Genomic DNA, 23,541 nt, shown 5'->3' with positions numbered 1-23,541 from the left:
AACTCCCCAGCTTGCTGAAATGAATCTCAAGCTTTTTGAAGCGATGCCTTGGCGCACAGGCTACTCGACGGCAACAGCTGCTGCTGCTGTTGTGTGGCCAGTGTATGGCCTTTGATATGGGCACGCATTAATACAATTTGTTTTGCTGTAATAATTATTTTATTTACACTGTGAGAAACGAAAAAAAAATTCTGTGAAATTCACTAGATGATTCATCGAACGTGTGGGTAAAGCTTATGTATTGTGGTGTGCATATTAGTCAGCAGTTCCGATTTTGTGTGAAAAAAAGTTGAATGAAATGAAATTAAGTGTAAAGAGTTGGATTTCCGTGTTTGAAATCAAAAGTAAATATTTCCAATGATGTCATTACAACATCTATTGTTCATTCATACAAATTCTTTGTCATTATTCGTGTTTTCATTGGAAACTGTAAATATTGTAAGGTTACTTTCCTATACAAACTCGAGTTTTTTGACAATTTGTATACTCTCGCAACAAATGTTGCTAAAGAGAGTATTATAGTTTTGTTCACATAACGGTTGTTTGTAACACCCAAAACTAAACGAGTTAGATATAGGGTTATATATACCAAAGTGATCAGGGTGAAGAGTGGAGTTCAAATCCCAATGTCTGTCTGTCCGTCCGTCCGTCCGTCCGACTGTGCAAGCTGTAACTTGAGTAAAAATTAAGATATCTTTATGAAACTTGGCACACTTATTTCTTGGCACCATAGGAAGGTTGCTTTCGAAAATGAGCAAAATCGGATCACTGCCACGCCCACAAAATGGCGAAAACCGAAAACACTTAAAGTGCCATAACTAAGCTATATATAAAGATAAAATTTTGTATGAAGGATCGCACTATGAAGGGGCATATTTGGATGTAATTTTTTTGGGGAAGTGGGCGTGGCCCCGCCCCCTACTAAGTTTTTTGTACATATCTCGCAAACCAATAGAGCTATATAAACCAAACTTTCTTCAGTCGTTTTTTTTAGCCACTTCCTAATACAGTCAAAAAATGAAAGAAATGGGATCATAACCACGCCCACCTCCCATACAAAAGTTAGGTGGAAAATTACTAAAAGTGGGTTAACTCACTAACGAAAAACGTCAGAAACACTAAATTTCACATAAGAAATGGCAGATCAAAGCTGCACTCAGATCTCTCAAAAACCATATCTCAGGAACTACTCGACCGATTTCAATAAACTTGGTTTGTAACAGTTTCCTTACCTCCCAATAATATGTTGTGAAGATTTGCCAAATCGCTTCACAACCACGCCTACTTCCTATATACCAGAACTTTGAAGACGATCTGAATTGTTTACTTAACAATATATAAAGTAAGCACTAGTGAAGATATCGGTGCAGAACTTTGCACAAATACCATGTTAATAGTGTGGTAGCCCCATTCTAAAAATCGCCGAAATCGGACCATAGGTTTTTAAGGCCCCATATATTGAACACGAGGACCTCGGGGCTTCTAACCTAATTTTATGGTTTCCAACTTTCAATGGACTTTATACAATATATATGACGTATATGTGGGTCAAATTGTGTATTATATAATATAAATATAGTTAAATAAATAAATTGCGAGAGTATAAAATGTTCGGTTACACCCGAACTTAGCGCTTCCTTACTTGTTCTTTTTAAATTAAAACTCTGCTCACCAAAAGAGAGTTTTACTCACCTTAAAACCTTGATTTGTTTTTTTTCGACCATTTTTACCCAAACATACCAACGAATATTAAATTGAACTAAGAATTTCTTAAACACTTCACATTACAACACTTACTCACACTCACCTAAATAAAAAACTCTCAAAAGTTCAATAAGTTCCTTTAAAATATTGCATTATACGAGATTCTAAATTCACTTAAGCTTCAACTACGCCTGAGATGCTTTTCACCCTAAGTTAAATATTCCGATTAACCGTATTATATTCTAAAAAACATGGAATCTCGCGGCCTCCGACACCAAAATTCTCTAAGTTTTCACAAACCGACACCTTCGTAACATTTGCCACAATTTTTGGACCGTCACGATCTCTAATGGACGGTCTAATGGTCACGTATAAACCAAACCCGTGTTGACCGAAACTGACAAAAGAAAATGGGGTTTGTTCTGAGACGAGATCCAGATTCGATCAACCGAAACGTTATCGGTCGAAGAAAAAAGTGACTCTTCCTAAACTGGAAAAGAAATTTGGAAATCGAAATAGCTAAGTTCCAAAAAAGTTGGAGTAAAATAAAGAGGCTACCACAAGACTGTTATAAATGAAGGAATATCATTATGGCCTTTTGTTCCTCCGCGTAGCCATAGGATACTCCGTATATTATCATGTTTGTTTTGTCATGCCATAACTCATAATTTCTCTAAAAAAATTCTCCCTGTGCATTTTCCATTATTATTATGCTATCTACGCCTGTAGTCATCACTTTGGCTGTTGTTTTGTACTCAATTCTAATGTGAAACTTTATTAGCAGACAACAGTAGTTAGTAGTTGTTGTAGAACTCAATGAAATCACCCACAATTAGTCTTCACAATTGCCGACATTAGTTGACTTATAATTGCTTAACTTGGTCCATTGTTGAACTTAAGGGTCAATTATGCGATGTTTGTCAGTGAGATTGAATTACATTGAAAACAAATAATGAGCCGACACAGACATACATATACCCATGGGTGTACTATACATATATGTTTCAAGTACATGCTCATGCAAAAGTGCAAAGTTGAAGACACCACTTAAGCACTGGCTTAAGTAACATACATATATACAATTAAAGTTGTATCAATCTCAATTTTAAGCCACAGTTAACTACGCGCACTTAAGTATACATGATATATATGTATATCAATAGTAGTAGTAGATATATATAGTATATTGAAACAGTTAATATAATTGTGGTCCTTGTTATTGTTGCTTCAAGTGCTCTCCCGTGTGTAATAGATATTCGTATGTCTATATTTTGATTAATTATTTTGGTAACTTAATATATTGAGTTCAATTGCAATATTATTGCTCAATATAGTTTAATGTGGATTTGCGGAATATTTGCTTAATCAATTTTGAATTGTAATATAAATATTTTCATTAATTATTTAAAATTATAATTCTTTGCACTGAAACGAAAAAAAAATTGTTTTCTAGGAAAGTAACTCAAATATACTTTTGTAGTAGTAAGTTCATAACTAAATGTACGTACGGGATGTGTTCAAAAAATAACGGGAATTTCGTATTTTGAAAAAAATATTAATTCATTCGTCTACATTAATATTTTCGCCTACAAAGCAGCGTTTCCTCCAATCGTCGTAACACTTCTCGAACACGATTTTTGGGATAGCCCTTGGCTCTTTCTCGTATGCTTTTAAAACGACGGCCCTTAAAGATTCTCTTTATTTTTTAGGAAATAGGAAAAAATTACACGGTGCCATGTTTGGCGAATATAAAGGCTAGGGCTTTTGAAAAAATTCCCGTTATTTTTGAACATACCTCGTATTAGTTTTGAACAAGAGTTTTCGAATTTGTTTTGTTTTCTGGTCAATTGGTAAGAGTTTTTAATACATACATATTCTCTTTGCATTAAGGGGATATATCAGTGTAGCCCATAACAAAATTAGGCGATATTTGTGAATTTTTGTAAAGAAAGTACTCCACCTAATGTTTCGAAGTTTTTTGGACATAATAAGGTATATTTTCTGAGGTTCCCAAAACAAAGTTCCCCAACTGCTGGCATGATTCCGGCCAAATGAGTAGCTGAAAAAAAAAATTCAAAAAGGTTATTAAATTTGAAGGTATTTCCTATACAATGACCTACAAATATTGGAAAATATAAAAAAAAATTAATGCGAAATTGACAATTTTCTACCAAAAATACCTTGGGTCATTGTATAGTAAATATATTCCAGAATACTCAGTTTAAATTTGAGGTCGATCAATTTCTCGTTGAAAAATGTCGTTTCGAGAAAACAGCTTCGACTATAGCGGCTTACATATACCTGTCACTCTTTAGAACGCTGCCATTCAAAAACTATTCAACATACACCCTTGCCGCCTTCACAGGATATTTCTGAAAGCTTAAACTATCGAATAAGGAAAAAAGAAAAAATAGATTTTTTGATTGTGTCACACTGGCCCCTTAAGACAGTAGTCTGCTTTAGAAGCCGAAAAAAAGGGTTTTTGTAGCAATTCTTTTTGAAAGGGAAGGAAATGATTGCGGTAAACGTATTTTAAGACGATAGTGTGCTATATTTAAGGCTTAAAAAACAATATTTATTATTAAAAAATATTGAAATTTTTTCAAAGTTGTAAGTATTTTTCTGGGGCGCCTGGAGTCTGCATTTGTAAATCGGTACCGGTGATGGAGATCGTGCGATGCATCTGAAACAGTCGAACCAAATTTTTTTTTTTTAATTTTTATAAGTTTCTTTTCTTTATGAACTACAAAAATAACGAAGAAGTTATAAAATTCTAAATTTATTCGAAGTTTGAAAAATCTCTTTTTTAAGAAAAAAAATTTACTTAAGTTGCAAAACAAGTAGTTTAAATAATACTTCTGTCCAACTTCAACTACTTTTGTCTAGTTCAAATAGAAGATAATTAAATACTGAAGCTAGATCATTTGGTTTTTTTCGATCGGACATATATTCTTTTTGCTATCGCCGGCACCCCTTTTCTAACACTTGTGAAAATGAGAACTCGAGAAAACGTGCTTTAAAGTCTGTCAGAGCATTCGCAATTGCCCGACGCTCGGCCACTGCTCTAGCTTCGAAAATATGTCAAATTGGCCTCTGGTTTTTTAAGACATATTCTTGGAAAGTTTTGGAATAGATTTAAAACAAAACAAAAAAATCGATTTTTTGAAGTCTGTAAAGCAAACTACTGCTTTAACCAGAATCATTATAAATGGATTTCGGGCCCTTGAAGGCTCTTGGTAGTGTTACTGGCGCTTCCAAGTATACTTTTTACAACTACATAAACAACTGAGAAAATTAATTTGTTTCAAGAAATTACATTATTTATTTACAAGTCAGTTAAATGAAATTAAGTTATTCTACGCAAAACCACAAACCATTTTAAAGTACAACAAAACTCAATTAAAGTAAACATTAATCTTTAATGCAATTAACTCACTATAGTATATGTATGTATGAATACATATAAATATATCAGTAAAAAACTCCTATTTGCATTCTATAATTACACCCAATCGCTGTGAATAAGTAGAAAAGCCAAAGAAAGTGATTTAATTTAAGGAAGGGACAATTTAAGATGAAAACCGCAAATACATAATTCCCAAAGCAATCATTAAAAAAACGCCTGCAACATTACGCACAAACAAAGATAGTAAGCAACAGCAACAACAGTGGTGTACTTAGCGCAAACAAAGAGACAAACAAACCGACACACACACACACTCTGCTGTACCGTTATACCAGCAAACGAACAAAACGGTGAAAGCACACAATTAAGCTTCAATAGCGATTGCAAATAACAAAAACAGCAACAACAACATGCTGTGCAACCATCAAAAACACTCAGCAACAAAACGCCGTCATGCTCGAACTAAAACGATATCTTTCACGTACTGATATTTTCAATACTACGATGCTTATTATTTATACGCTTGACTGCCGTGCGAAGGAGGACGCGGCTAACAGCACAGCACGATTACGATTCTACCATTTTTCATGAACCAAAGTGTGATTACCGTGCGCACAGCGCAGCGATAGACGCAGGCTAGCAATTTCGCCCATTTGTCTGTCTGTCTGTCTGCCTGACATTGCAGAACTTCAAAACGAGTTCGCACACAATTGATTTCCTTCCGTTTTGTGACACGTCGCAATGTACATACATATGTGCGTTGAATACTTAAATAAGCAGTAGCTGAGGGTGTTGGTGTGGCAGTAGAAGAGTACGCTTACACAATAGAGCGGGAAGAGAAGACGCTGTGATAAGCGTTTGGTAGACAGACAGTCAGACAAATGGCGAAATCAACAAACAAACAAAACGGGCAGATATGTACTCGTAGTAAGCAGGTGGATAAACAAAAACAGTTATATCTATAAACATGTAACGGGTGATTTTTTTGAGGTTAGGATTTTCATGCATTAGTATTTGACAGATCACGTGGGATTTCAGACATGGTGTCAAAGAGAAAGATGCTCAGTATGCTTTGACATTTCATCATGAATAGACTTACTAACGAGCAACGCTTGCAAATCATTGAATTTTATTACCAAAATCAGTGTTCGGTTCGAAATGTGTTTCGCGCTTTACGTCCGATTTATGGTCTACATAATCGACCAAGTGAGCAAACAATTAATGCGATTGTGACCAAGTTTCGCACTCAGTTTACTTTATTGGACATTAAACCAACCACACGAATGCGTACAGTGCGTACAGAAGAGAATATTGCGTCTGTTTCTGAGAGTGTGGCTGAAGACCGTGAAATGTCGATTCGTCGCCGTTCGCAGCAATTGGGTTTGTGTTATTCGACCACATGGAAGATTTTACGCAAAGATCTTGGTGTAAAACCGTATAAAATACAGCTCGTGCAAGAACTGAAGCCGAACGATCTGCCACAACGTCGAATTTTCAGTGAATGGGCCCTAGAAAAGTTGGCAGAAAATCCGCTTTTTTATCGACAAATTTTGTTCAGCGATGAGGCTCATTTCTGGTTGAATGGCTACGTAAATAAGCAAAATTGCCGCATTTGGGGTGAAGAGCAACCAGAAGCCGTTCAAGAACTGCCCATGCATCCCGAAAAATGCACTGTTTGGTGTGGTTTGTACGCTGGTGGAATCATTGGACCGTATTTTTTCAAAGATGCTGTTGGACGCAACGTTACGGTGAATGGCGATCGCTATCGTTCGATGCTAACAAACTTTTTGTTGCCAAAAATGGAAGAACTGAACTTGGTTGACATGTGGTTTCAACAAGATGGCGCTACATGCCACACAGCTCGCGATTCTATGGCCATTTTGAGGGAAAACTTCGGAGAACAATTCATCTCAAGAAATGGACCCGTAAGTTGGCCACCAAGATCATGCGATTTAACGCCTTTAGACTATTTTTTGTGGGGCTACGTCAAGTCTAAAGTCTACAGAAATAAGCCAGCAACTATTCCAGCTTTGGAAGACAACATTTCCGAAGAAATTCGGGCTATTCCGGCCGAAATGCTCGAAAAAGTTGCCCAAAATTGGACTTTCCGAATGGACCACCTAAGACGCAGCCGCGGTCAACATTTAAATGAAATTATCTTCAAAAAGTAAATGTCATGAACCAATCTAACGTTTCAAATAAAGAACCGATGAGATTTTGCAAATTTTATGCGTTTTTTTTTTTTTTAAAGTTATCAAGCTCTTAAAAAATCACCCTTTATATAAATAATCGACTGGTACTGGAGGCAGGAAGTGTAACTCGGAAATATTGCGTTACTATGATTTTTTTTAATAAAAAACTCTCTTTTATGGGAAAAAATATACAGAATTAATATAAAATACCGATTTAATATTTAATTTAAAAGGGAAGCCTTAAGTCGTCAGGAACTTTTGGGTTCATATCTTACTTTTTATGAAATCGATAATGTTTCAGCTCTGCGCTTCCCAACTCTTCTCCCTAAAGTGAAATCGAACACAAGACGAGGGATTGCTATTGTCGCTCATTAAAGTTGAAATTTATATCAGGTAACAACACATATTCCCCACAGGGAATAACGCTCTTGATATAACACGTTTAAACACAAATACTTGGATATACAGACATACATATATGAGGTGTTAAATTGCACGCAAAATCGAGGCGACAAACACCTGCTGTTGTCACTCTGCCCTGCAATTACTTGAGTAACAATAGTCAAGCTGACAATCGTGCTTTATGCTCGCATTTAAACTCTATACTGCTCCCACTTTCATATGAAATATACAGATTAATATACGTGTATGTTGTTGCTGTTTGCCGTCAATTCTGTTTTTGCTGGCTCATGCAGCGCTGCTGCCATTAACATAGCCATTATCATTACCGCCACCATTACTAGTAAGCGATGAGGACACAGAGTCTTTTGACGAATTGACATGCAAATATCATTATTTTAAGGTTATAATGCAAAAGCCCTGCACACAAAGCATATTTACACATGTGGGTATTGAAATAGGTACACTGCGTTTAATAAATAACTTAATAAATTTTTAAGTTAAAGTTTTTCATGATTATGTCATGTATTCTTCTTTGGAAAAGCAACCGTGGGTCGGTCTGGGCGAGAACACAAAACTTCGTCAGTTGCCTCTATCCTTTGCTAAGTCAAGCCAGTTGTACACCTCAAGTACAGACAGGGCCATATTCACTTGATCCTTCCATTTTATGCGTGGCCGCGTTTGCTTCCGTTGTCCATCCATGGACCTCGAATCGAAGGAGCTTTTCACTGGAGTATCGCCTTCCACATCTACAACATAATCTAACCATGACATTCGTTAGATTTGTATGCGCTCAAATATATCCATGACGCCGTAGATCTCTAGATCCAGTTCATGCTTCCATCATCTTATGTACGCCTCGCTTACACTGTTGGCTCCAAAGATCTTGTGAAGAATAGTTCTCTCACATGCTCCAAGTATATTCTTATCTCGATTTGTCATCGTCCATGTTTCTGCGCCGTATAAAAAGACGGAAATGATGAGAGACTATAGAGCGTATCTTTTGTTCGTCGAGATAGGGATCTGCTTCTCAGTTGCCTACCGTTCCCAAAGTAGGTCCTATTAGCAAGAGTAATTCTGCGCATAATCTCCAGGCTTGGTAGTGGTAATTATGCTGGTTCCGAGATGAACGAAGTCCTTAACTTTTCCAATTGCATAGCTGTCAACGGTTACCAAGATGCGAGGAATATTTGTGTGTGTGGCCTCCAGGTTCTTTGTCTTACTCTCGTTCACCACAAGACCAACCACTTTTGCTACATTTTCTAGTCTGAAAAAGCTGCGCTGACGACTCTGTTGGTAAGTTCTATGCTGTCATTGTCACCTTAACAAAGTCCTTAACTTTTCCAATTGCATAGCTGTCAACGGTTACCAAGATGCGAGGAATATTTGTGTGTGGCCTCCAGATTCTTTGTCTTACTCTCGTTCACCACAAGACCAACCACTTTTGCTACATTTTCTAGTCTGAAAAAAGCTCCGCTGACGACTCTGTTGGTAAGGTCTATGCTGTCATTGTCACCTTAACAAAGTCCTTAACTTTTCCAATTGCATAGCTGTCAACGGTTACCAAGATGCGAGGAATATTTGTGTGTGTGGCCTCCAGGTTCTTTGTCTTACTCTCGTTCACCACAAGACCAACCACATCTGCTACATTTTCTAGTCTGAAAAAAGCTCCGCTGACGACTCTGTTGGTAAGGTCTATGATGTCATTGTCACCCCCATATCAGTAGCGTTGTCCTTCGAAATAGATAGTGCCACTGCGTTTCAGTTTAGCGGCGCGTATTACTTTTTCCAGCATTATATTGAAGAAGACGCACGAGAATGAATCACTCTGTCTAAAACCCCGTCTGTTATCGAACGGCTCGAAGAGATGCTTCCAGATTTTGACGGAGCTAATAGTTGACTGCAGGAAATGTCAAGAGCAAGGTGCAATAGAAACAATGAAGCATATCCTGTGCACCCGCCCTGCATTGTCAAGCCTACGACTTGGGGGCTACTTGGGGGCCTCACAAGATGAGAATCTGGAAGTGGTATCGAAAGTGAAGCCACAAAAACTTTTAAAATTCGCGTCAAGCGCAGGCATCCTATAGAATGACTACTCCTCGTGGACAACGTGACGGCACTACATCTGATATCGCGAAGGACCTAAATGGTTTATGTCTGGTGTATTGGCCTACCAGTATAACCTAACCTAACCTAATAGTTGTGCTCAACTTCGTTCTATATAACCATATGAGTTTCGCAGGGATACCAAATGTATACAACTCCTGTCAGTGCTATCGAATGGATGGTCGAGTTGGTTGTTTATCTGTTTGTCTGTGTCAATACGTGTCGAATAATTAACATTTCGAACTTGTCAGAAATAACGTATGATATGCCAATTAAGTTCTACAGAATATGATTACAAAAAATTCAAGATCTTCCCCCAGTCCTGTTAGTTTTGATGGGAAGTTTAGTCCCTTTAATGGACGAGGACTCTTTCGGACTGCATTATTTTTGCAATTAACTTCAGTAATCTGTCCTAGAATACCATTAAAAAAAGCTCTGTACATGTATAATAGAGATCCATTTCTATTTCAATGGCAGTATACTTATAGTGTGTCTGCTATTGGCAGCTAGCCATCTAACTAAATATACGCAAACAACAACAAGAAATCAACCAAACCAACCATTGCTGGTTTGGACAACACCACCGCCTAAATATTGTCTCTTTAACGATAACAGTCAACAGACAAACCATGGTAAATAACCACCAAAGCGACAGCAGCATCTGCCCAAAGTAATAGCTGTGGCAGCTGTGGAGTAATATCAGCATAAAGCCATCAAATAGCGAGTGTCGATGGTGGCTGCTGATTGTGGCTGCACCCCAAACGTGCCAGCAAATGCACCATATATAACTGCATGTAAACAAAGTTAAAGTTGAATTTCGGAAAGCGGAACGAACGTTGTGTGTGCTACATATGCGGGTACACAGGACGCTTTATAACTGTCTGCCATTCATCGTTTGCTGATCGCCTGGATAATATTAATCGAATTAGTGATGGCTTGACTGTTGATGGTGCGCTGCCAAACTAAAAGCAACGCAAAAACTGTGTGCAAATAGCAGGGAAGTTTTTGGTTTTTTGTACCTGGAACATTTTAATGTGACAACAAGTTAAATGGTAGTGCAATTACATTTCTTGTTTGTTTTTTTTTTTTTTGCAAACAGTAAAAGCCATAAACTGACTGCATTTTAAGTTTTATGCGTTTTTACCAATATTTAGGGCACTTCACATCAGTTGCAACACGGTCGGTGCTTGTGCGGCGCCAACAAGCGCCACCCAATGTTAATGACTCTGTTAATTGTGCGCAAAAAATGTGTGTTCATCTGTCATTATTTGTTTATTTTTGCATATGTGTGCATTCGCCAATCCTCGGTGTATGCTCTTCACGAAATTCGCATTAAATTATGTCCCATCAGAAATGTTCATTTCGCGCACAATATTTCACAATTAATTGCATTTTATTTGTTTATTACAATGCCGGCAGAGTCGTTTGGAAGCTTTATTTTTTCACACATTTAAATCTCACACAGCTGATAATGTTTTATTTTTGCAACGTGTGCGCACAGCCTTTTGTGCCGTGCCATATTATTTACGGATAAAATTCCCATTATTTTAATGGTAATGAAGTAGATTAATATAACGTTTGCTGCCAATTAAGCTGAGTTAATATATTCGATTGAAATTGATTGTATGGGGAAAAATTATAGTGGAATAATTAACAACTTGAAATCACTATAAGTTGTAAATATTATCATAATTTTAATAGTTGAAACAAACAATGCGCATTGAAATTCAATTTTTTTTTTAATATGAAATCCTAATCGCTTCACAATGAATACTTACGTTTAATCTGTATAAGCTCTTTTTACATGCTATTAGGTTACTTCTCAGGTGACTACTCTGAGACCTCAATAGTTGAGGAATTCTATATATATACAAATTCCATCCGATAAGTACTTACACTACAAAGGAAAAATTAACATTTCGGAAAAAGCTGCGGATTATTTCTCTCTTAAAGTAGGTTAAAAAAATAACGGGAATTTGCTGAATCAAATATTTATTCATTCTTCTACATTAATATTGTCGTCTTCCAAATAGTCCCCATTCGATATTATGCACTTATGACAGCGCTTCTTTCAAATGTCGAAAGACTTCTCAAACTCGATTTTGAGATAAACTTTGACTCTTTCAGCGGTTTATCGTATACTTGTAAAGGGTGATTTTTTAAGAGCTTGATAACTTTTTTAAAAAAAAAAACGCATAAAATTCATCGGTTCTCATCGGTTCTTTATTTGAAACGTTAGATTGGTTCATGACATTTACTTTTTGAAGATAATTTCATTTAAATGTTGACCGCGGCTGCGTCTTAGGTGGTCCATTCGGAAAGTCCAATTTTGGGCAACTTTTTCGAGCATTTCGGCCGGAATAGCCCGAATTTCTTCGGAAATGTTGTCTTCCAAAGCTGGAATAGTTGCTGGCTTATTTCTGTAGACTTTAGACTTGACGTAGCCCCACAAAAAATAGTCTAAAGGCGTTAAATCGCATGATCTTGGTGGCCAACTTACGGGTCCATTTCTTGAGATGAATTGTTCTCCGAAGTTTTCCCTCAAAATGGCCATAGAATCGCGAGCTGTGTGGCATGTAGCGCCATCTTGTTGAAACCACATGTCAACCAAGTTCAGTTCTTCCATTTTTGGCAACAAAAAGTTTGTTAGCATCGAACGATAGCGATCGCCATTCACCGTAACGTTGCGTCCAACAGCATCTTTGAAAAAATACGGTCCAATGATTCCACCAGCGTACAAACCACACCAAACAGTGCATTTTTCGGGATGCATGGGCAGTTCTTGAACGGCTTCTGGTTGCTCTTCACCCCAAATGCGGCAATTTTGCTTATTTACGTAGCCATTCAACCAGAAATGAGCCTCATCGCTGAACAAAATTTGTCGATTTGTCGATTTTTCGATTTGTCGAACCGAACACTGATTTTGGTAATAAAATTCAATGATTTGCAAGCGTTGCTCGTTAGTAAGTCTATTCATGATGAAATGTCAAAGCATACTGAGCATCTTTCTCTTTGACACCATGTCTGAAATCCCACGTGATCTGTCAAATACTAATGCATGAAAATCCTAACCTCAAAAAAATCACCCGTTAGAACGAGACGGCCATTTAAAGTTCTTTCTTGATTTTTGGAAAGAGGAAAAAGTCTCAAGAAGTCATGTGTGGCAAATAAGGAGGCTGCGGCATCGTTACAGTATTGTTTTTGGACAAGAATTCTTGAACAAGTAACGAAGTGTGAGCTTTCAACAAACGAAAATCGCTAAGCTTCTAAAAACACGTCTGCTATAGACAAAGTAACCTATGAATACAACTAAAATTTTTATTTTTGATTTATATCATCATAATAATTCGACAAATTTTAAAATTCCCATTATTTTCTGAACACATCGTGTATATGCAAATTCCATCCGATTAGTCTACAAAAGGAAAACGAAATATTCGGAAAATTTTCAACATTTTCAAATTTTCATTTAACGCGATAAATTTGTCTGATTCAACTTCTGTAATCCGTAAGAAAAACACCCTTTTTTGTCACATCGGTAATAACCTCCTTATTCAATTCAAATTTACGTTCAGCGCATAATTTTTTCACGTCTGTTGCACAGCCTTCATCATTTTCGGCGCTGATTTTATAGTTTCGACTCGTCCATGGTCCCTAGTATGTACGAGTAGATCCATGTTTCGTCGATCGAAAACGTCCTGAAGGTTTTTCATGTACTTTAAGAGACCATACCAGTGTAACCCATGAACAATTAGACGATTATCGTAAATTTTTTTTTGAGAAAGTACTCGCGTGTTTCGAGTTATTTGTACATAATAAGGTCTATTTTCAGCTTATTTTAAGATGATTTTTTTTACAAAAATATTGACAATTAACGGAGTTATGTGCTGTCTTCGGAGGTGCCAAAAAAAGTTCCCCAACTGCTGACATGATTCCGGGCCAATGAGTTGCTGAAACCAAAAAAATTAAAAATGTTATTAAAATTGAAGATATTTCCTATACAATGATCTGCGATTTTTTTAAAATATCAAAAATTAACAAAATGGCGTAGTTCTGAAAAAAGTCGTTTTTTTAGGTAAAAAATTGTCGGTTTTTTAATGACAAATTGACAATTTTCTAGCAATCAAAAGTCATTGTATAGCAAATATATTCAATAATACTCGGTTTAAATTTGAAGTTGATCGGTGAATTTCCCGTTGAGTTATGATGGCAGCAATTTTGAAAAATTTCCTTTCGAAAAAAATGCGTTTAAGGTTTCGATTATAGAGATTTATTACTGCGAGCGGTCGCTCTTTAGAACGCAGACATTCAAAAACTATTTAAGATACTACCTTACCGCTTTCACAGGATATTTTTGAAAGCTTAAACTATCATATAAGAAAATGAGAAAAAAAATCGATTTTTTGAGAGTGGTGACACTCTGGTATAGTTCTTTAAGTTACATAGACCGTTGCGTATATTATCGCCCAGGGCAATGGATTTCATAAATGAGCTGTGTCATTTGTTCGCCATTTTTTCTCAACGTGAGAATCATTATTTCAATCATACCTTTCTTTAAGGGGGGGTAAGGTTTGTTTCGTCGAAAAAATACCTTTTTTCATAAATTTTTTTAGAAAAAATTATTGCTGTAGGTATTTTTTACTTATTATTATATGAAAGTACAACATTTGAAGGATACTTAAAAAAAAGTTTTATCGAAAAATAGCGAGGAATAACAGATTTATCGTCGATCTCTGCAGGCACCTCGAAAAAAAGTTGTTGTGCGGTGACCAGCCTACAGCATCACTGGATCATCCGAAACTAAAATGTTTTCAATTTTTCAATTTTTGATACCATTTTCAAGCCAAAATGACGATTTTAGACAAAAAAATCGACTTATTTGTTATTGTAAAATTGTTAGTAATTAAAATTTTTGGAAAAGCTCATTCGAGAGCTATACATATGTAGAACATTTGTTCAAAATTTCAAAACGATCGATGCAGTAGTTTTTTCTGTAGGCTGGTCACCGACTTTAAAAATGACATATTTGGGAAAATCGATTCAAAGTTTTGTACACTCAGCACAGATAGCTGGTGGTACCATTATTCAACCTGCTGTAACTTCGTTAGTTTTTCTCCGAATGACCTAAAACTTTCACACAATATTCTTGAGATGTTGATGGTTCAGAAAAAAAAACAAAAAAAATGAAGAAAAAAAGTTGTCAAACCCCCCTTAACCTGTTCAGAGATAATATGGATCAATATATGTTTTTCTTCTTTTCACATAACGTTGAAGTATGGAATTCTTAGACACGTAACGTAGGATTTCTGCAGCAAGAGTCTAAAATGCTTATACATTTTGTATGATCTTACTAAATTTACACACTTACTCGTATATAAAACTAAATGCGTTTAAGCTTATCAATGCCTTACATATATCCTGCCATCACACTGCATACAATCCATCATGCTACGAATTTATTTTCACCTAACACTCATAATTTTCGCCAAACATGTTACATTACAATGATTAACTATGCATTATAATGCTGTCATTTATACAAAAATACAAAAATACATATATATGTATGTATACTTTTTTGATTGTCATGTGTGTCCCAGGAGCTTATAAAGGACTTCATATTTTTTGTATTTTTCACTTTCTCTTTTTAATTTGCTTCCCAATTGAGTCAAAGTAACCCAACATCAAAGTAATACACATTGTAATCTCGTACAACACAGCTGGCTTGCTTTTGCGAACACAATACTTATTGTGGCATATTCAAATGTTGCCATTTGCTGAAATTTAAGCCAATTTCACTCGCACACATAAACATAATAACTCAGCTTTTTACATACATACTTACGTACGTGTGTGAGTATGCATGTTTACATAGTCATTTTGGTGAGCGCACACGTTTGCCTTTGCCTTTGCCAATGCCTTACGCACACCGATAATGGATGTATGCCATCAGGCTGCAGTTCAACCCATTCAGTGAGCAATCAATCTTGTCTGACAAATCTCAATGCATGCAAAAGTTAAACGGAGAGCGCATATGCAAGAGAATTGGCTTGGCATACAAAAAGGATTCATAACCAAATACATGCATATATGTATATCTACTATCAATGCATGAAAATGCTTACGAAGGCAAAGTTCATACGGTTCTACGTAGCTATGCTAGTGATAATACATATATATATTTATATATCTACTATAGTTTGTGTGAAAAAATGTGCGCACAAACTACATAAGAACCCATTAAAACATACAAAAGTCCTTTGACTCCGACTATGTCGTTAGGAAAACGTTACGTTTCACATCTTATATTTATAATACAATTTCATTTTGCTTGGCGCAACAAAAAAAAATGTGACAAAAAAGCAAAAAATTCACGTTTCAGTGCATTCGGTGCTGCCGCCGCTTAGACATACATACTAGCTCTTGCTCCTGCAGTTATATTTTGATTTTTTAAAGCTTACTCGTAGAAGAGCTACGCAGAAAAAATTTATGTGAAATGAAATTTATGCAAATCAATGAACTGCATTGAAAAGAAATATATGCTTGTACATTGTATCATACATATGTGTACATATGTATGTATGCGCTCGAAATGTGTTACAGTGTTCTTTGGCTTATATTGCTTATAAAAAAAAAGCGGCTTGAGGTTTGAAGTGGAAAAAATGTACGTCACACATTGAATTAATAGTGCGTCTATGTATTCTTCGCATTTGTGGGAGATATGCATACTCATATTTATGTGAGCTGCCGTTGAAGAGTGTTACTTTTGATGAAAGCAAATTGGATTCACAATCCTGATGCATACATGCTGAAGCGCAACATATGTATGTATGTATTTATACAAGTTGCCTTATATTGTTTTTGCGCCTATAAGATTGTGGATTAACTGAATATTTTATTTTACTTTTATTTGAGTTCAACATTGGTCCATGCGCCACACACATTATTCAAATTCTGCTTAAGCCTTGCCAAACAATATGTTAAGATTTCATAATTTTAAGCTTGCGATTTGCAAACACCGTTTAAGCTGAAATGTAGCGTCTCATCTCGGATAAGTTAAAGTAAATAAAAATAAAATTATTCACAAAATTATTCAGTATTATTAAATATTCAATTAATATTGATTAAGCAAAATTTTATTCAGGAAAAATGGAGTAAAATAATAAAAGGTCAGAGAGAATGTATAGGAAAAAAATAAAACAACATATACTACATAAAAAGGTATTATAAATTTTATTTTGAAAGACATATGTAGCTGCTATGCTAAAATTTTTTAATCTAGATTTCCGGTCCAAAACTTGCTTGCGATAGTAGTTACGTAATCAATTATATTCTTATTGAACATATAACATATAAATACAAACCCATATGTATGTATGCGATTGGCGTTCAACCGTTTAGTCGGTTATAGCCGTATCGATGAGAGCGCGCCACTCCTCTCTCTTTTCTTCGCAGTTCGGCGCCAGTTGGAGTTTCCAAGTGTAACCAGGTCGCTCTCCACCTGGTCCCTCCAACGGAGTGGAGGCCTTCCCCTTCCTCGGCTTCCTCCGGCGGGTACTGCATCGAACACTTTCAGGGCTGGAGTGTTTTCGTCCATTCGGACAACATGACCTAGCCAGCGTAGCCGCTGTCTTTTTATTCGCTGAACTATGTCAATGTCGTCGTATAACTCGTACAGCTCATCGTTCCATCGTCTGCGGTATTCGCCGTTGCCAATGTTATGAGGACCATAAATCTTGCGCAAAATTTTCCTCTCGAAAACTCCTAGTGTCGTCTCATCTGATGTTGACATCGTCCAAGCTTCTGCACCGTAAAGCAGGATGGGAATGATAAGCGACTTGTAGAGTTTGATTTTGGTTCGTCGAGAGAGGACTTTACTGTTCAATTGCCTACTCAATCCAAAGTAGCACCTGTTGGCAAGAGTGATTCTGCGCTGGATTTCGAGGCTGACATTATTATCGGTGTTGATGCTAGTGCCTAGGTATACGACTTCAAAGTTATGACTGTCAACAGTGACGTGGGAGCCAAGACACGTATGCGCCGACTGTTTGCTTGATGACAGGAGATATTTCGTCTTGTCCTCATTTACCTCCAGACCCATTCGCTTCGCCTCCTTCTCCATGCGGGAAAAAGCAGAACAAACGGCGCGGTTGTTGCTTCCGATGATATCAATATCGGATATCGATGATATCATCGGCGTACGCCAGCAGCTGTACACTCTTGTAGAAGATTGTACCTTCTCTATTTAGCTCTGCAGCTCGTATTATTTTTTCCAACATCAAGTTATAGAAGTCGCACGATAGTGAGTCACCTTGGCTCACGGCTCGGAGAGATCCTTCCCAATCATGACGGAGCCTATATACCTGAATTATTTCAGGATAGCTGTAGAATTGTTCATCATAGATAAAAGATACTCATACGCCATGTCAAACATCGCTTCAAGTATAAATTAAACTCTATAAATGTGAGAATACAACTTTTCATCGCTTTTAATTTTACAAATTATTTTAAAATTTGTTGTAAATTTTCAATTGAAATTTTGAAAGTAAAAATTTACCTAAATGATTACTTTGAAATAATAGTAGTTTTTCATCAACTTTGCATCACAACAAACATCCATAAAATTATTAATGCGTATCTGAGCACCACTGCTCTTCCTACATAATCAAATATGTACTTATGTATTTATGTTAGGTATGCACATTATCGTTGTACTCGCTATTTGGAATATGCTTGTTATAACCTATTATGTAGTCGAAGCTGCTTACTAGCACAATATCCTAACACACACATATTGTGTATACAAGCTTAGAAGATGTTTACGTGCATATTTCATTGCAATGGGGTGTTCCAAGAATTGAAGTTATTAAATATCATAAAGTAAAAAACCAAACAGTACCCATTAACATAGCATATCAATACAAATATTGAAGTATATGCTTAATCAGAAACAATATACATATGTACGTACATTTAGCAGTAGTACACTACAAGCTTACTTGATGTCTTTAAATAAACTTCGAAATGTGTATATACAAGGTGTTTTCAAAAAATAACGGAATTTTCTATTTTAAAAATTTACGAGATGTGTTCGAAAAATAACGGGAATTTTCGAAAAAACCATAACGGAATTCTAAAAATTAGAGATACTAAAAGAATTCATTAAATTTTTGAAAATTTCCGCTTAATTTTTTTGTTTTTCAAAAAAACGAAATTTCCCGTTATTTTTTGAACACACCACGTACATACATCTAATCAAGAAATGTGAAAATATCCATTTAATTTCTCTAACAACTGACACAAATCCAATCAAATTATTTATTTTCAATATCATTTTCCCAAATAGTAACGGGGTCATTAGTTCAAGTGTGAGAGAGATATTTATAATTTAAAGCATGAAAGTCAGCAAATTATTAAACTAAAATGGAACACTAATACATTGCACAATTTGGGTTGATGCTTAAAATTCCTTGAAAAGAAATTCCATGCAATTTTGAACCGCACCAACCAACATTTATACATAAATATTTATGTACACATACGAGTATTTGTGGGTCTGCTTCCATTTTGTGCCAATTTAATAGTATTGCCAACCCAATCACCGGCAATCAACTTGCAACCTATTCAAATGCTTTGACTCCTGACTGCCTCTACATAATGCCGTGCGGTTTAATACAATTTGTATATGGAACATTGGAGACCCGCACAATTTTAACCATTCATACTCGTACATAACTGCAGAGTAGCTAAAATCATGCTGACTCAGATGCCTGCACATAAGTAAATATATACATATATGCTCGTGGTAGCTTAAATATTCCCTGTAATGTATTTGTAGTTGTAGTTATATATGTATATAAGCCTTGTATCTGTATCTTTGTAACACACTTTCATCTCATTTCTTACCTTCATCATTACAGGTGACTGCTGTCAATCATGTATGTCCCGCATACCATATGCCACATTAATAGCGACGCTCATGTGTCTGCTTGGCGTCGGCATATTCTGTGGCACAATGTATCGAGGCGCCTCGTTGACGGTGATTATGATGGATCAAGTGTTTCATTTACATCTAATTTGGTGAGTATCTAGTTAAAGTGTTGTCTGTAATTCTGTCTCTGTGTATATCTGTACCTCAATCTAAAGGTACCGCACTTTCAATAGGCTGACCATACGAAATAGGCACATTGGTCCAACAGCATTTTGGTAGTCGTTTCATTTCAACCGAAATGTGACAGAGTGACAATATGCGTTAATTACAATTACATCACCACCGCTCCTCATTATCGATGATCTAATGTATTTTGATGTGCTGGAATTATGTTCAGCTGTGTTTATTACATTCTTGAGTGTGGGGTGTTGCATGCGGGCATAGTGACAAACTTACATACATACATTGAATGGATATTGCAATTTACGCACCATTCCACATTGCTGGCGTCTTTAAGCGCATTAATTGTTTGATTATATTGTGGACTTGCTCTAAATTGTCTCAGTAATATTGCTCACTATTTTTTTTTTGAATTTTTGAATTTAATTGTGGTTCATTTTGATTGCTGAGAAAACGGCTTATAACGACTTAAAGCTTCATTAAGGTGAAAGTATTAATTAACTATCTGTAATTTATTTGATATACTGTCTTTGACATTGTGAAATTATACATTTTATGAAAATTACAACTTAAAATGTAATTAGTCACATCGTTCGTTATCAAAGTAGATTACATGCATGACTTTTAGCCTTTCCAAGCACTTAAAAAACTTGTGTATAGTGTTAATATGATAAAAAAAATAATGAGGAGAAATAAAGCGAAAGCTAAAGACACCGACTACATGCTTAACAATCAGTTCTCCCAGAAAGTCTCAGAGAATAGATGAAGCTTTTGCACATTTGGATTGAACTGTTCATATACATAGGCTTTATAACAATAATAATAACTAATATTTAGAAAACCTCAAATTTGGATTTCCAATTTCCTTGAACTCAGTCGGTACCTCATCTCCCATGACGTGTCAAAAAAAACCTCTTGCCGTAGACATCTTAAAACATTATTGCTTCATCCAAAATCAATAAATCAAAAATATTTCTATAGTACATGGATAAATCCAATTAATGAACGAAGGAAAAATGAAAATATTGAGATTGGAGATTTTGACAGAATTTTAACCAAAAAACACACTTTTGTTGTTGTCAAATTTTCGCCATATATTGGCCTTCGTTCATTAACTAGATAATGTTATGCAAAGATGTGTGCAAAATCGCTTCATAACTTTTCAAGAAATCGTGTCCACCGATTTGAAAAATTGAGTTTTGAGATAAACGTGTTTAAAGTTTTATATTCATTCTGACGTGGTCTATATCTTTTAGAATATTACACGGGTTGATTTGATATTTTTGAACGATATTTTAAACAAATTGCACTATTTAATAAAACCAACAATTTTTTTTCAAATTTTGAAAATTTTAAACAGCTGGGTGTTCAACTTAAAAGGGACTCAAAGCTTTGGTTCGATCGGTTGTCTCCGGTAATCAATTATACGGTGAACCTTTAAAGTTCATTGCGACTTAGATTCACATAGATTTTCACCTAATACCTCGAAGATATAGAAGATTTTAGTATTGAGTTAAGGCTAAAGACCCCGCAAGGTTCACGAAACTTCGTCCCGATGTTGTTTTTTTTATACATATAACATTCCAAGAGCATACAAGTGCAGTATTGGCTAGGTAGATGGGTATAGTGGATGTCAGAAGATTCACCTAGACCTTTTTTAGGTCCATTGTGAATCCACCGGAACTCGAATTTCTGCTCTAATCAACTCAAAAAGTTGTGCAACCTTCGACGAGGAAACGGTGTCAGATTATTGCGATTCGTTTCTCGTTTCTACTTCTACGGCGTAGTCATCATAATCAACATATACCCAGTCTATCGGAGTGTCTTCCAATCAGACAGTGATCTGTTAGCACTCCTACTAGAGTTCTTATGTCTTTCCTTTTAGATTTCCATCGCCGCTTTATCCAAAACAGCTTTATACGTATTTAGCATGGTAAGCCTAGGGTCCAGGCTGCAGGTCAGCCGAAACAGTTTACGAGAGATCCACAAATTCCAAGATTTCAATTAAAATAATACGAAAGGTAACAAAATCGGTCATAATACTCGATCTTTTTACCAAAAGTTACATAATTAGCTTCGTATAAGCGCTTTACCACTCAGCTCCCTCCCTCTGTAGAAGAAGAAACACTGTTATAAATTGTAATTATACATAAGATATCTTTACATAATGTGGACACTCGACATTTTTGCATAAATACAGCTATACTTATTTACTTAAAAACCATAAATACCAACAGAAAACTCGGCTCGTCTAGCACTTCACTACTAATGTAACCGACTCTAATTGCGCATTCATTATATTTTGCAGGATTGAAGCGATTCAAATGATTTTCGTCATAATTGCTGCGGGTATGGCGGCGCTTGGCTTTATGATACTCTTCATTGGTTTCCTCGCAACTGGAGCGACACGCTACAAGGTCTATCGCGCGTGGCGTTCACGAGTGGGTGGGCGCATCTCGTGCGCAGCGGTAAGTGAACTAAACTAAACTAAAACAAAAACAAAACAAAAAAAAAAAATAATGTACTTGCCAGTCAACTAACCAACCGTTGAAAGAAAGCAGCAGACAATGTTTTACAGACACACATACATATGTACATACAAAGCGTATAGTTAATAGCATCAAACAGAGTGAGTCGAATAACTGATTTGGCTGGTTTGCGAGTAGTGAAGTTCTCGTGGCTCAACGCCAATAGATGACAACTCAAACAAAAAAGTATACATTTTGGGACATGATGCGACATTTTCACTGCACGAGACAGTGTCTAACTACAAGCAAATACACCTACTTACATACATCGAATCGCAGGAGCGCAAGAAAAGCTCAAGTTACAATGAACTGACTAACGCACTGTCAGCTATTGCTTATTTACTCATACTATAATATATACCATATAAAAATTCCGTCGACTACTTACCGGCAATTAAAAACGCATTTCACCCGCGAAAAGTTTCCAAACTTAATTAAGCGTTGATCAAAGACAAAAGACGGCTGCAATTGAATGTTGTCTGCTGATTTTTTTTTCTGTCTCGTTGTAACTTGGCTTGTGTTTATCGTAATTGTAAAGTGAGACAAAATAGCAAAATTAATTGCAATTATTTACGCTTACTTGTACTTGAAATGTCATGCGATTTTTAATTTTTTATATTTTGATTTTTATTTTCATTCATTTTAAGCCTTTTACTGCTTTTTTGGCGAAAAATTTTATAATTCATTTTATATTATTTTTATATTCTCTCCAGTTCATGGGCATCACGTATCTATTGAACTTCATTTGGATATTGATTCTATGCTTCTTGGTCATAGTCACCTTCATCTATACCATATTCTGGAATATGTGCTCAAGTGTGGAACGTTCCCTTAGCTGCATTGATCTAACACAGTTTCGTAAGTATTTTAGGAGATACATTAAAACACAATATTTATACTCTCGCAACATGTTGAACAGAGTTTGAGAGTTTTGTTCACATAACGAAAGCCCTATACTAAACCGATCAGGGTAACGAAACGATCTGCACTACGACTGAAGTAGCGTACCCCACCTTTGGATCAAAAACCATATCTCAAGAACTACTCGATTAATTTAAATGAAATTTAGTACATAATACTTTCTTGATATCCTGA

At 35.9% G+C, this 23,541-nt stretch overlaps 1 protein-coding gene across 3 annotated transcripts in view; it reads left to right on the top strand.

Annotated features, from left to right (window-relative positions):
- Positions 1-23,541, top strand: part of LOC105221610 (neuronal membrane glycoprotein M6-a) — an 87,533-nt gene that overhangs the window by 57,004 nt on the left and 6,988 nt on the right. For all 3 annotated transcript variants that reach the window (XM_011198735.3, XM_011198727.3, XM_011198717.3), the window contains 3 exons: positions 19,728-19,887; positions 22,227-22,386; positions 23,160-23,304. In XM_011198735.3, coding sequence (XP_011197037.1) covers positions 19,728-19,887; positions 22,227-22,386; positions 23,160-23,304 — 465 coding nt within the window. The remainder of the gene's footprint in view (positions 1-19,727; positions 19,888-22,226; positions 22,387-23,159; positions 23,305-23,541) is intronic.

This window comes from Zeugodacus cucurbitae, chromosome 4 (assembly GCF_028554725.1).
Source record: "Zeugodacus cucurbitae isolate PBARC_wt_2022May chromosome 4, idZeuCucr1.2, whole genome shotgun sequence".
Classification (NCBI taxonomy): Eukaryota; Metazoa; Arthropoda; class Insecta; order Diptera; family Tephritidae; genus Zeugodacus; species Zeugodacus cucurbitae.
This window is presented reverse-complemented; position numbering and strand designations above follow the sequence as displayed.